The 13,596-nt window shown below is 42.8% G+C and overlaps 1 protein-coding gene across 2 annotated transcripts in view; it reads right to left on the bottom strand.

Annotated features, from left to right (window-relative positions):
• OSBPL5 (oxysterol binding protein like 5) overlaps positions 1 to 10,759 on the bottom strand; it is a 186,438-nt gene extending 175,679 nt beyond the window's left edge. The window contains exons 1-2 of one of the 2 annotated variants that reach the window (XM_040608711.1): positions 10,540 to 10,759; positions 8,466 to 8,568 (exon numbers count right to left, since the gene is read on the bottom strand). In XM_040608711.1, the coding sequence (XP_040464645.1) occupies positions 8,466 to 8,480 (15 nt within the window). In that variant the 5' untranslated portion in view covers positions 8,481 to 8,568; positions 10,540 to 10,759. Of the gene's footprint in view, positions 1 to 8,465; positions 8,802 to 10,539 lie in introns of those variants that run through there. The other variant, XM_040608710.1, reaches the window with a different exon arrangement.
• Between the last annotated feature and the right edge of the window lie 2,837 nt (positions 10,760 to 13,596).

Genomic DNA, 13,596 nt, shown 5'->3' with positions numbered 1-13,596 from the left:
CTTAGGTTCCACATCAGAACAGACCCTGAGCACAGCAGAAAAGCTGAAGGATTTGCTTTGATTTACAGGCACCAACTGTCACACCTTATAATCATTAATTTCATTAATAGGGTTGAGATCAGTGTCTTCTTACCAAAAAAGTGGCAGGAAAACCCTCAGTGAAACAGCAGAAAGTGCTCTCATTAATATGTCTACAACACCCAGACTGAAAAATATTTTTGTTACCGTGCTGGCAGGACTCTTCATCATAGAATCATTCAGGCTTGAAAAGACCTTTGAGATCATCACGCTCAACTGTTAACCCAGTACTGCCAAGCCCACCACTAAACCATATTGCCAAGCACCGCATCTACGCATTTTCTAAATACCCTCGGGGTATTTTCCTGAGGTATATTCCACCACCTCCCTGGGCAGCCTGTTCCAATGCTTGACCTCCCCTTCAGTAAAAATTTTTTTCTTAATATCCAATCTAAACCTCCCCTGGTGTAACTTGAGGCAGCTTCCTCTTGTCCTGTCACTAGTTATCTGGGAGAACGGACCTACCCCCACCTGTCTACAAGCTCCTATCAGCCAGCTGTAGAGAGCAGTAAGATCCCCCCGAGTCTCCTCCTCTCCAGACTGAACAACCCCAGTTCCCTCAGCCACTTTTCATAAGACTTACATTCCAGACCCTTCACAAGAGCAGCTGAACCACTCACTACACTAGCAAAATGAACTTTCTTACAGGACAAGCAAGTGCAATGTACTGTGAAGTTGCATGTGAGGACCTGTGCTTTTAAGGATAAGGAACATACTGCACAGCAGCCAGCTGACCTACATTTACAGCTGAAGACGTAAAGCTGACCCACAGGGAATTCTGTCTAACCTACAAACACAGAAGGAGTGCTAGTCAAATGGACCATGTCTTTTAAAATTATAAACTGAGCAGGAGCAGCAGCATGGGGACAGGCTTTTCCTGCTGCCATATATAAGAAGCAAACCAGTTCAACACAGTACGATGAACCACTGCTGGCAGGGAAGCCCATCTCAGAGTAACTTACTTCCTCGATATCCCGTGCTACAGTGAGGAAAGCGTAGTTTTGGTATGCGGAGGCAAACCAAGCGAGCAGCAAGTGATATGGCAGCATGGGCTGAACTGGAAAAAACAGGTCCTGGGGCCTTGCTGCAGGTAGCGAGGCTGCAGCAAAACCAGTGCTGCTGTGCTTTCACTGCTACCAAGCCCATGGCATCAAAGCTCACACAAGCAGCAGCACTCAGCCACAAACACAGCTCGCCACATGAGCATGGATAACCTTTAAAAAATCAAGGGGGTAAACAGTGTGTTGTAGGGTTATGAGGCAATAAAGAGAGGAGAGGAGGAGACAGAGGCAAAACCTTCCCCAGGCACAGTGGTAATCATCGCAAGAGCATGAGAAGAGAATCACACACACTTGGGATCAGATTTTTAACCCCCACAGAGCCAAGTAGCTCTGTTGAGATGAGCCTAGCGCTGCTTCACACTGTGTGAGGATCTCCCTGTTGGCATAAATCAGCCTTTATAAAAACAGGCTCCCAGCTAATTTGCTGAATCCTGCCCCAAATACATTGACTTTTCTTGAACAGAGCCTTCCCTGTCCCTCTGTGGAGCTGCATGGTCATATGACTAAAGAGCACATGAGCTCTTTTTCCACTGCTAAAGTGCAAAAGGAAAGATGTAAAAGAAAAATTGAAAGTTAGTACAAAACAAAATTGCATATCCTAAACCTGCCTGTTAAACTGTAAATGTTAATTAAACCTCCTTGCCTATAGTTAAATTACATCACACCAACATTTCATCCCTGGCAAGCATAAGTGACAGCTCCATACTTCGGAATTTTATGAAACAAAAGGGAACAAGCAAGGGAAATAGCTCTGCCGGGCTTGGTAAATGTATACAAATAACCATAGTAGGAAATAATTATTAATAAAACCTAGATAGAAAAACATTTCCCAGATTACTCAGTGTTACTTCCTCTTTATTTTGTTTTTCAGAAATCTAATCATCTTTTACTAAAACTTCACAGGGACAAGACTTTTCCTGGGACAAAGAAACCTGGGTGGTTTGTTTCTGTGCATCTGGGGAAAGCCTGAAACACAGCCATTGCACCAATGCAAATGCCTGATGCAGATGCAATCACCTCCCAGAAGCCAGTACAGTCTAACTGCAGTACGAAGGAGGGATGAACTGCTGAGACATAGCCGCGTGGCTTACCTGCGACCTACAGCTTGTGTGGGTGCAAGTTGCTGCAGTAAGTGTCTATATACGTCACAAACTTGACTGGGTCAAGTTTGTTACCTTTACTCTCATACTGAAATCACCATCCATACAGGTTCTTTATGGCATTTCTGTGAAACTGATGAAAGTGTGATGCCCCTATATTGGAGCTGACATATGACATAAACTTGAAAACATCGGTCATGTTTACATGTGTCATATCTTTGTCCTTGCAGCCAGAGAGAGCCTTGTACCACAGAAGGGGAGTAAGAGAAATTGACTAAATACTTCCTTTTTTATATTAAACTTTGACATCCACCTAAAGGCAAGAGGAATGAGATTTGGTTTGCAGCCCGGGTGGGAATATTTAATATCAAAATCTAATCTGCTGTGACAGAACTGCTTAAGGATATTCCTTTTTCTGTCATGGATTCTGGAAGAAGGAAAAATAATTCTTGTGCTCACTATTCCTTTCCTGGGACAAGTGCATTTCCTCCCCATGCTTAGTTTCAAACGTAATCATTTATATTACAAAGGTTGAGGCATTTACCCATTACTGTCCCTGACAATCTTATCAGTTCAGCAAGTTACTTCCAAATTTTACTCCTCACAGGTAACATTTCAGCAAGTTTATGATCAGCAATGCTTTGTGGCCAAAGTCAGGCATTTACAGAAAGTAAATAAAGAATTTTCTATTAATTCAAAGAAGATGGACTATAAAAACATTTTGAAGGAGATTACAGGATTCAACAGCATAAGCCCCTACCTAAACAACTTTTACAAGTTAAAAAGACAGTGACTTTAAAGCTACTTTTTATAACTTTAAACATTTTAATCCACCTTGAGCTACAGTGACTTACAAGAAACTGAGGAGAGGGACAGACCATTCCACGCAGTCCGAAAACAGCCTGTCAGACATCATTTTTGTTAGCTGCCATCTTCTCTAAGAACAGAGGTAGGGACCAGCGTGTATTCCATGTGGCAAATTACATATTCCCTAAAACGTGTACCGGTCACCTGGGCTTAGGAATTTTCCTCAAAAATCCTTCCTATAAAGTCAGCTGAAAGGAGAAATCAGGTATATTGGGGAAGCATTTTATATATTAGCACTGGAGTATTGGCTGAAAGTTCACAACACTCCTTGTTTTCAGAGTGTTTTAAGTGCCTTATATTTGAGTTCTGTGAAGCAGTAACTTAAATGATTATGCAATCTTTTAAAGGTGTCCGTGTCCCCGCCCCCCCTTTAGTTACATATGTGGAGAATGATTTTTTTCAACCTTGTGCCTTTACTAACGCTCCATGTGAGAGCTTATTTTAGCCTAGATTCCCACAAATCACCACATTTTAATGATTTCTTCATCAAAGGAGCAATGCCCATCTGGACACACTTAGCCAGCCACATTTCATCACACGTACAAAATGATGCATGGTATGGAAATGCACCATCTGCCTTGGGTTTTAAGCTATCATGTTGTATCCATCATTTCCAAAAGGTTAAGGGGACACAAGTCTTTGCTTATATGGAGTAATGGGTGAGTGTGCAGTTTGGTCATTTGCTACTGTCAGACCAGAAGTTCAAAGTATTCTAGGGGCGCTGACAGTGTTGCAGCAGGTGATGAGAGGTTATGGGTTGCTATGGCACTGATGAAGCTTTCCCAAAGCAAGACCAATAGGCTTTCCACCGCTCCTTCTTCCTGCCTCCTTTCTGCATCTCCTTGCCCCTGGAAGGATCAGATGAAAACTGTGAAGGAGGAAACATCTTGTGTTCAGGAAAACAGGAGCTACATACATGTATGCTTTGCAAACACTTAAGATTACATTAAAGCTATGAGTTGTGTATAATCAGTATCATTTTCTGATAGAAACACCCCAGGAAGATCCTAGACACTGGCTGTCCACTCAGATCAAAGTGGCTACAAGAGCTACACTGTAAGGGAGGACATGAGCTGCTCTGGAGAGATCCTATCACCCATCCATCTGTTGTGACAGTGGGTGTAGAAAACAGGGAGATGAGTAGTTGCCTAGCTCCTGTTTTCTCCCCGGCAGCAATGCTCTGAAGATAATAATGAGTAAACTTCAGCAAGCTTTGCTTTCCAAGATGGTATTTCCATGGAGATATTCCTGAATGTCTCCAGCTGGTGTCCTGGCTGTGGATTTCAGTTTTGTTTCTAAAAGGTATGATAAATACTGTGATTAAAAGCAAATAGGTTGTCTTTACAACTAGGTGTGCAGGAGAGAGGGAAGGGAAGGTGGAGGGGAGACTTGGGTTGTTGGTGGTTTTTGTGATGCGTATTTCTCAGACACAAAGAAATTCTAATTTTGCTTTGCTTTCTAAATAAAGCCCCCTTCTCTGGTTAGTTTTTATCCATCCCTGCATGCCAGGCATCCTGGAATCTGGATTGTGCACCATGAAAAAATCAATCTCACACATCCTGTGAAAGAATGAAATTTGCTTGTGGGGAAAAACCCTTTCTGGTTTTACCCAGTTTGATTTGGAACATGAGGACATTGCTGGCTGTGCTGCTGAGGTGCATGCAACATGCACTAAGCCTTCAGACTGGAAAAATCTGAGCCACCTAAGGTACTTTCTCCTGGTAGGGTCCATTTCCTTACCTAACACAATCTTATGCTCAGAAAGCCCGAATTAAATCTTATGTTCTGTATTTCCTGAAGATAAGTGCCTTACTGTTGCAGAAGCTGCAGAGCATGTGATCAAGGGATGCCATATGGGCCATTTATTAACAATGAAAAATGAATGCATGATTTGTCGGTCTGTAATTAAAACTGAAAAACAATATTCCAGTTTGCACTCCCATTGTTGATCTGGCTATTTGTATCACAGAGCATAAACAGTTTCTTGCCTTATTACTCCTAGCATGAATTCATAGCACATCACGATTACAAATGGACATCGGTACTAAATATTTCATATTATGGTTCAATAATACGGTGATATATATGTAAGCACATTGCCTACCACTTTCCTACTTACATACATGTTAATAAGATTATGTTTATATACACATACAGAAATACAAATTCACATCCAAACTAACACAAAACCAGCCAAGATGGAAATAAAATCACTGCAGTCAGTTTACATGTCGTTCTGAATTTTAAGTGCTTTAAAATACTACTGTAATTTGCAAGTCCACATTCTAAACTAACATATTGTAAAAGCATTGCACAAAAGATATTTTAAACCATGAAAATACAAATCAATGCATTTCCACTTTCTTTGCTCACATCTTAATTTAAAAACAAAACATTTCCAAAGAAATGCTTTTTTAAAGTCTTAAGAATCATAACTTTCTCTCAGATCCATTTCTACAGAATTGCCAAATATAACCATTAACAAAGATCACAAGCTTTATGATATTTTTAGTTGCCTCCTCTTCTGAGATTTTTCCACTTTTCTCTGTTTTCCCTCCTCAAGGCAAAAGGGCTAGAAATGCCCTTATCTTTTATCTACTGCAAGAAAAAAACAAAGATCAGGACCCAGGCACATTTACAAGGCTGGGGGAGGCAGCCGGAGTGCAGAGCACCACACCAGACAACTGATGGCAGAACAGCAAAAATCTGCCATGCTGTTTTGAGGCTGGCTGCAGTCATGCCCTTCGCACTCCTACAAGTTGTGTGTGGGGCAGGCCAGCAAAGGGTAAAGCATCTGATGTGACCTGTCCTTCTCCCCTGCCCTGCCACAGGGCCCTGAGCCACTCTCCCTTCCCAGGGAGTGCTCGCAGAGGCCACTGGCACAGCTCAGGCACAAGGAATTTTCCTTGGGTACCCATTCCACGGGTACCTGAAGTGAGGCCACTTCTACCTTTGGCTTGACAGTGACAGAAGTTACAGGTATTTCTACCTAGACTGATTGCAAATGCTCAAAGAATAAATTAGCTTCTCTGTAGCTTTTGCAGGATTGCTGTCTTGCAGAAACATATCAGCAGCATACCAGTAACAGGGTATCGAAGAGCCCTTTGGAGAAAGAAGAGGACCATGCGTCTCGCCCCCAAGTAAGTTGCATCCTGCTTAGCGGTAAAGCTCCATTTCTACCACAGGTTGCTTTTAAATGGTTCTCATTTAAACTAGCAGAATTCACATCTTCACAGTTGCTTCCTCTTTTCCTTCCTTTTTAGTATTACAACAACCACAAATTGCAACTTCACAGGTGCATGTCTGACATTAATATAAAAAACTTTTCCAGAAGGGTGAAAAGATACCAAGCTGGTATGTCAGTACTATGTTTTCCACTTACTTACTTATATCTTAACCTGAAAGAAGCCCTAATTTAAAATCCACAACAGAACCTCAGGAAATCACAAACACACCTACAAACTAGATAATTCTGTTTTGCAGATACTGCCTTCCATATAATGCCAGTGCCTGTGATTTCTAGAAGGGATGTTTGAAATCCAATGAGTATGAATGTCAACTTCCCATGGCTCCTTTACAAGCCTCAGCCAGCAAGAACAGGAGCAGGAGTAGTGAAGAAACACAGGAACGAGCGAAAAAGTAGTTCAGACTATTTACAGCGTCAACAAAATGAATGTTTCGAAAACACAGCACCAAAGTTTGTCAGTGCTACCTGGCACAATTGCACCAAAGTCACATTAAAACACATTTGCTGCATCAATTCCCACTAAGGTCCTATTTCACTCTTATATCCGCAGGTGATAACAGAGCCACACAACTTCATATACTGCCATTCCACTTGTCATGGGAGCCATGGGAGTTCAACAGGATTATTTCCTTCTGCAGCTGAAATACAGCTAGGAATTGCACCAAGTGAGGCCTCCCCTTCTCCTCACTTGGACATAATAGGGAAAATCTTCCTACAACCACAGCTGCAAATCAATGCATGTCTCCTCCACCTGCAAAACTTGGCCCTCCTACTCCAACCTCTTCCCACAGTTCTCAAAACATAACAGCACGGCTTGGAAAGGCAGCTGCGGTGGAGGCAATTTTAAGAAGCTATAGCCAGAACCACGCTGTCCATTCTGGCTCCTCAAGGAACCCATTGCATCCCAGGCCAGTGTGGTACTGCAAAGCTATTCCAGCCAAGGCAAATCATGAAGCTGCTCAGGTTCCGCCTTGACCCTCAGGAAGAATGAAGAAAAGCATTGTTGCCATCAACACAGTTGTGCTAAGCACAGCCCAAGAATTCAGCAAGTTCTAGCTCAGGAAGTGTTTGAGGACTGTATATAGCTTTACTTACCTTTAATTTAATACTTTGTCTTAGCTCTGAGGATGCTGTATCGTCCCTGCACTATCATCAGTAGGGATCTGTTGGCAGAAAACACTGCCACCTCACTTCTCCTAACAAGGAATGACGAAACATTAGGGAGAGGTATTTTGAAAAAATACGGTGATAAAAGGTGGTTTCTCAAAGCTGTTAAAACTTTACAGCTTCCAGATCAACGCTGGCTATCAGAGGCACTGCAGGTTGTTAGACTGAAACTTAAAATATTCGGCATCACTTCTGAAGCAGCAGGTATGCTGTGCTGTCAGGATTAGCTGCATCTTTAAACATTATAGAGCTGCTGCAGTCTAAAAAGCTGCGTTCCTTCAATCTGTTCTAGTGCTGTGGGTCAACCATCAATTCCTTAGGTATCAATAGTTTTGGAGGCTCTTCCAGAAATGTTTATCTGTTTCCAACTGATGTAGGTGCAATGCAGTATCCTGCCACTTTGAGCACCACACACTTTGGTGGCTACATTAGAAACATTCTCTTTCTTAGCTCTGCCCTATTTTTGCTCTGTTGCAAAGCACAACTTGCAAAACAACCCATAGCATCAAACTTTACAGAAGTTACCCTTAAAAAAATGAAAGGGCAAGATTAATCAGCAATTTTTAGACTTAAGCAAATATTAACAAGCAGCTCTGGTATTTTGAATTTTCACTAGCAAAAGAATAAAGCTGAAGAAAACAATTTAATGTCAGCATCTTGCAGCTGTATTTTGTCCTCTCATAGCAAAAAGCTTAAATCAATGTCTCGCAGCACAGGAAATAATCAGAGGGGAAGACAAATGCAGTGTTTCCACTTAGATCATTGCAAGAGTTAATGGAGCATTTTGTGACAGCAAGCAATTTACCAAGTACATTTTCACATAATTAACCAGCAAACGAGACACAGTCCACAGCAGCTGCACATTTAATTGTGTCAGCAATTACATTATAAAGCACTTAATGCGTATATATATGTGTGTATACAGACCCATCTTTATATACTTACCGTGCAGCAAGGCATGGGTGTTACGTTGGTCTTGAAACAATTGCTTTACAGCCCCAGGCAGAGCAACCTTCTTCTCACTCTCGTCTCGGGCAAGTCAGTGTTTCTGGAAAGTGGCCAGGCAAGATCAGATTCATCAGCCAATAAAATTGTCTAAAGCTGCCGTTCCACAGGAGACCGTTCCTCTGGTTGCAGGCTCAGGAGCAGCCAATAAAGGAGAAAATCAGCATCAGAGTGCGGGCGAGCATTTTGCCCCATACTAAGGGTCTGCTTTCCAAAAATCCAGCTTCCCCCTGCCTGTGCTTCTGTACACAGTCATCCTGCATAAAAAACAATTTGCACTTGCCTTGCCTGGCTAAAATAGATGCATAACTATTTTGAACACTGACAAGGGTAAAATATCAGTCAAGCAGGTGCCTTGTGCTGGGAAGCAATATAGTGACATCCGGAGCTGTGAATTCACGCTGCTGGGGCAGGGGTACCATATCAGACCTAGCTTTGTAGGGAGTGGTGGGAATTACTGCTCAAACAACTTAGCATTCACTGGAGGACAGAGACGCTGTTCATGGTGGGCAGTGTGGAGACCATTGCAAGCTTACCTCTATTTTATCTTCCAGAGCTGGACCTGCTGCAGTGGCTGCATGAAGCCATCCCCTCCTCAGGCCCACATGTTCATCCTGGACTTCACTGCTGTTTGGAAGAGCCCTTGATTTCACCCTGCCAGTCCTACAGCAGCAGCATAATTTCCCAGTGTGCAATAAGACCTCACAGAGGTGACAACCAGGAGCTGGCTGACATCCAGGGACATCCAGGAAATGTTAGTTTTCCTTACTAAGAAACCAAACCTAAGTCAGTCTTAGTATGTGGTAGCTAACCTATGGTAAATCCTAAAGATGACAAGGCATTTGTTGCAGTTATGCATGTTAGCAGGTCAGGAAAGGACTTTGGAGGCGTTTACTTCTAGAATTAACACGAGGAGGAAGACCAGACCTATATGTCACGAGCCTGAAAAAGTGGGTTTTGACAGCAGATGACCCATGCTATGAAATCCTAATAGAGAAAAGGCATAGGTAGTCTCTGCACGCTGTTTTGCTCCCTTGCTTGCATTTACGTCTCCTAACTTCTTTCAGGTAAAACCTATTCAGATTTGTTTCCACAGAGGTTTTGCACCAAGGTGCTCCATCTGCAAATCTGACTGGCCACCCGATATAAGGACAGTCCAGGCCATGGCCCACGTTTCCACCAACATTTATTTCAGTCTTCTGACACAAATGAAAAGCAAACACCATCCAATCTTCAGCAGTAACATTACAGACTGTCATCTACACATATTAGAGGACAAAGTTGTCTGTAGTACAGACAACCCCTTGGGAAGTTATTACTTTGCAAAAAGCTACACTGCACCTTAAAATGGGAAGGCTTTTTAAATGAAAAAGCAAATAGTAAGGAAAAAACCAGTTATATTTGAATAGGGTCAGCAAGACTGTCATTAACAATAACCACTTTTTCTTTATCTCCTGTTTTGGTATGGATGCTTTTTCACTTATTTACACAAGACAGCGCTACCACTGCTCCCTTTACATGATGACACTACAGCCTTTTGGAGAACCACAATCCAAAAATGTTGCCCCAGAGCTCTGAAGGCGGTGTCACACTTGAGCTGGAAAAGAGGCTTCTGAAGAGCCACAGTACGCTAAAATCAGGCAGCACAGAGGCACAGCCTAACTGAATACAGCAGCCTGGACTTTGATCTTGGAAAGCTACATGTGCAAGCATTTATGATCTGGATTTTACTTTGATGTAAATTGGCATAGACCCGGGCTAATTCACACAGGCTTTTCTTCCAGCTGAGGATCTTCTGCTATCTTTAAAAATGTGAGGTTTCATTTGAAGCCACTTTACACTTCCATATTGTCCATTCAGTGGCAGTGCTGGGCAGAGAGCGCACACCACTGAAGGCAATTACGGACTGTGTGTTCCCTCAGAGGTGGTCTTGGTGCTGCAGAAAGAAGCTTGTCAAGTAGTAGCTTAGTAAAACAGTGTCTTGGCTGCAAAGACAATAAGGACATATACTTACTGGAAGCAGCTGTCTTAAGGAAACCAAGGAAAACATGCCAAGCAAGTGAGGAGCCCCCCTACCTCTGGGAGTAGAAGAGCTCAAAGCCAGCAGCAGGCCAGGGGCCACTGCAGTGGCATACCAAAGAGGGGGATGCCAAGTAGGTTACCACAGCAGCCTGCCTCCAGGAAGTTCTGAATTTTCATATAGCTGATGAAAGAAAAATCAGTCAGCCAGGCAGCTGTGCTGGTATCCCATGCCACTGACAAGCACTGGGTTGATTTATTTTGTAAGTTGTGCACATTGCACTAGAAAATCAGTAAATACCTACTTTTTCTCCTCCTGTGTATCTGGAGTGTGGTCAAACTGCACAGAGAGCAGCTGATGCAGGATTTGGTGAATCATTCATTGTAAACTCTAGTTTCAGCATTTAAATGCAGTAATGGAGAGCATTTTCTAAGCTGCTTTCTACACATATTTGAGGTGGGTTTGGCTCTAATTAATTTGGAACAGGGCAGTGAGTTCAGAAATTTTCCTTTTCTCTCTCACATCCCTGTGTCCCACTTTACTTTTAAAGTGGTAAGGCCCATCTAGATTAAGACTCTAGGAGGAGAAGGGAGAGAGAAAAATATCTAGCTGAAATAGGGATGGCTGACAGGGGCTTTAATCATCACAATCATACGCTCAAAGCTTTTCAGAGACCGTAACACGAGTGGCCATGCAAATCAGTGAGTCATTGCAACAGCTGAACAGGAAAAACCCTACACACAAAAAGAAGAAAAAAAGCAGAGCTCTGCTTACCTGCCGAACCTGCTCACTGAGGAGTTTCCATAGTATGCTTCTGTTCTGCCTGGCTATAGCACATTTTTATTCTCTTTAGTGCATTTATCCTTAGGATGTCTTTGTGAAGTAGAACATTACTTGTGGGAAAGTTACATTACTTTCTTACTACTGGGAAAGCCCAGCAGCATGCAGGAAGCCTGTGATACTTCAAGAAACTGAAGCATATCTTCACTAGTTAGAGCTAAGGCTGTTAAAACTGCATTGGCTTCTTGGTAATTCGAGATCAAAAGCTGCTTCCCTCTTCCCCATCCCTTCCAGCACCTGGATATGCAACTGCATCTGTGTGCCTTTAGTAAGGGGGTTGTGTAATTTTAGCCTTTTAATAGCAGTCTTCTATTCTTGCATATCTTATGGGCTCAATATTTACATGTTTTTTCAATACTTATTTTTTTTATATATATATAGGTGACTTCAATGTTTAAAGAGAACATACTGATTTTGGGGGGACAGCTAGTCTATACTCAACCCTTCACACTTTGTGCACACATGACAGCAAGACACTTTCCATAGTTTTACCCTTTCTAGCAAGGAAAGATGAAAGCCCACGTACAGGAAAAAACAGTAAAATAATCAGAACTCAGACTGTTTTTTCCCTCACCTCAAGCCTAAGCAGTCCCTGCTTGAGGGTACTGTCCTGTCAGCTCCAGAAACATGGAAAAATCCAAGTGCAATCCTAGGCAAAGAACTGCAATATGCACCAGAAAACATGCATCTGTCCTAGAGTGGAAAAATGCAGCCTGCAGTTAGTAACAAAAATACTTCCCTGTGTATTGCTTACACCTGCGAGAAGTAAGATAACCTCTTTGGAGTAGGCAGATTAGCAAGCATGACATCCAGTGCCCCCTGCTTTTAAGGGGGAAGGCAGTTTTGAAGCAGACAGAGCTTGGGAGAAGAGACAAGATTAAAGGACTGGTGTTTCAGCAAGCCCTCATGTGAAGGGTGCAGGAGTGGTAGGAAAGGCTCAGTGCTCAGCTCCTGGTGGCTTCACACAATCCTACTCCAAGTGCAGCCCATGATGAGCAAAAGGAGCTCCGTCAAAGCTGGATTTTTGTGTCAGGGTAGCTGTACCAGCTACCTGTAATAAACATCTTCTGTGTATGGTGTTCTGTGATCTATCATGACAAATACCTAGCTTATTCATTAACACAGGAAAGGAGACCTTAAGTGATTCACAGTGGGAAATAAAAAAAAAAAGGCATGCTGCTCAGAACTCACTTTGATTCAGACGAAGCAACTTTGCAAGTCTAATAATGCAGCTTTTGGCCTTTGGTGGTATTTACAGGAAAACTCATCAGATCTGCCAGATTTGTTCAAAAAAAGGAAAGGAATGGGGTTTTATTTATATCCCACCCCCCACCTAAATCAGTTTGACACTGCAGCATAGAGTGGATGCCCTCTGGCTAGCAGCCTCATTACCATCTGTAATGAATGTAACATCTTAAAATATAAATAATTTGTGTTGTAATAGCAAATACAGTTTGGAAGAAGAAAGACATTTGGGGAAACTGGGATCAGAAAAGGCTACAGTGAGTCAACATGGGCCTCTGTTTCCATGGAATTACAAGCACAACCCTGCCCGCCTTAACTGCAATCAAACTGCCGCCCAAACCACTGGGATGACTCTCAGCACAGGAAATATTGCATCAGATTATCAAATAGGAAAGTCTAGTACTAAGCAAGGAGGGAGATCTCCCAGATGGGGAGCTTGCTGGACCGGGACCTGACACGAAACGAATTTATTTTCCAGCTTAGTTGACGATTTCTGTCCCACTCTAGGCAGAACCCCTAACTGTGAGGGGGAGGAAATCTGTATAAATAAATGAAAAAAAACCAGCAAACAGCTGTTATTACCTTGTCACATCCTATTTTGTATTTTTTGAAACAAACTTCACCCATGCTTCCTCTGCTGTGCTTGGACTAATTTATCATGCATTATGTATGTCGCTCTGTCTCAGTGTTTAATTATTGATGAACCCCCCCACCCTTGCCCCCTTTCCTCTTCCACTTGTGCCAGGACCCATCCAGCACAACTCAAGCCCTTCCTTGCCACCAGCTCTCAAGGGTGTGAGCCTGCAGCCTGGCCCAGCTCTGGGCATTGCTAACTTCTGCCAGAGAAACCAAACCCCTGCATGTTTGCCAGACAGCTTGGTTCAGACCCTCGGAAGGCACAGGAGCACTGTGTCAGATCAGGGGACTGATGCATGGAAATGTCAGCCCCTCTGTGGGCTCCCCAAC

Source organism: Falco naumanni, chromosome 10, assembly GCF_017639655.2.
Source record: "Falco naumanni isolate bFalNau1 chromosome 10, bFalNau1.pat, whole genome shotgun sequence".
In the NCBI taxonomy this organism is placed as follows: Eukaryota; Metazoa; Chordata; class Aves; order Falconiformes; family Falconidae; genus Falco; species Falco naumanni.
The sequence above is the reverse complement of the archived record's forward strand: the minus strand, read 5'-3'. Positions and strand labels throughout refer to the sequence as shown.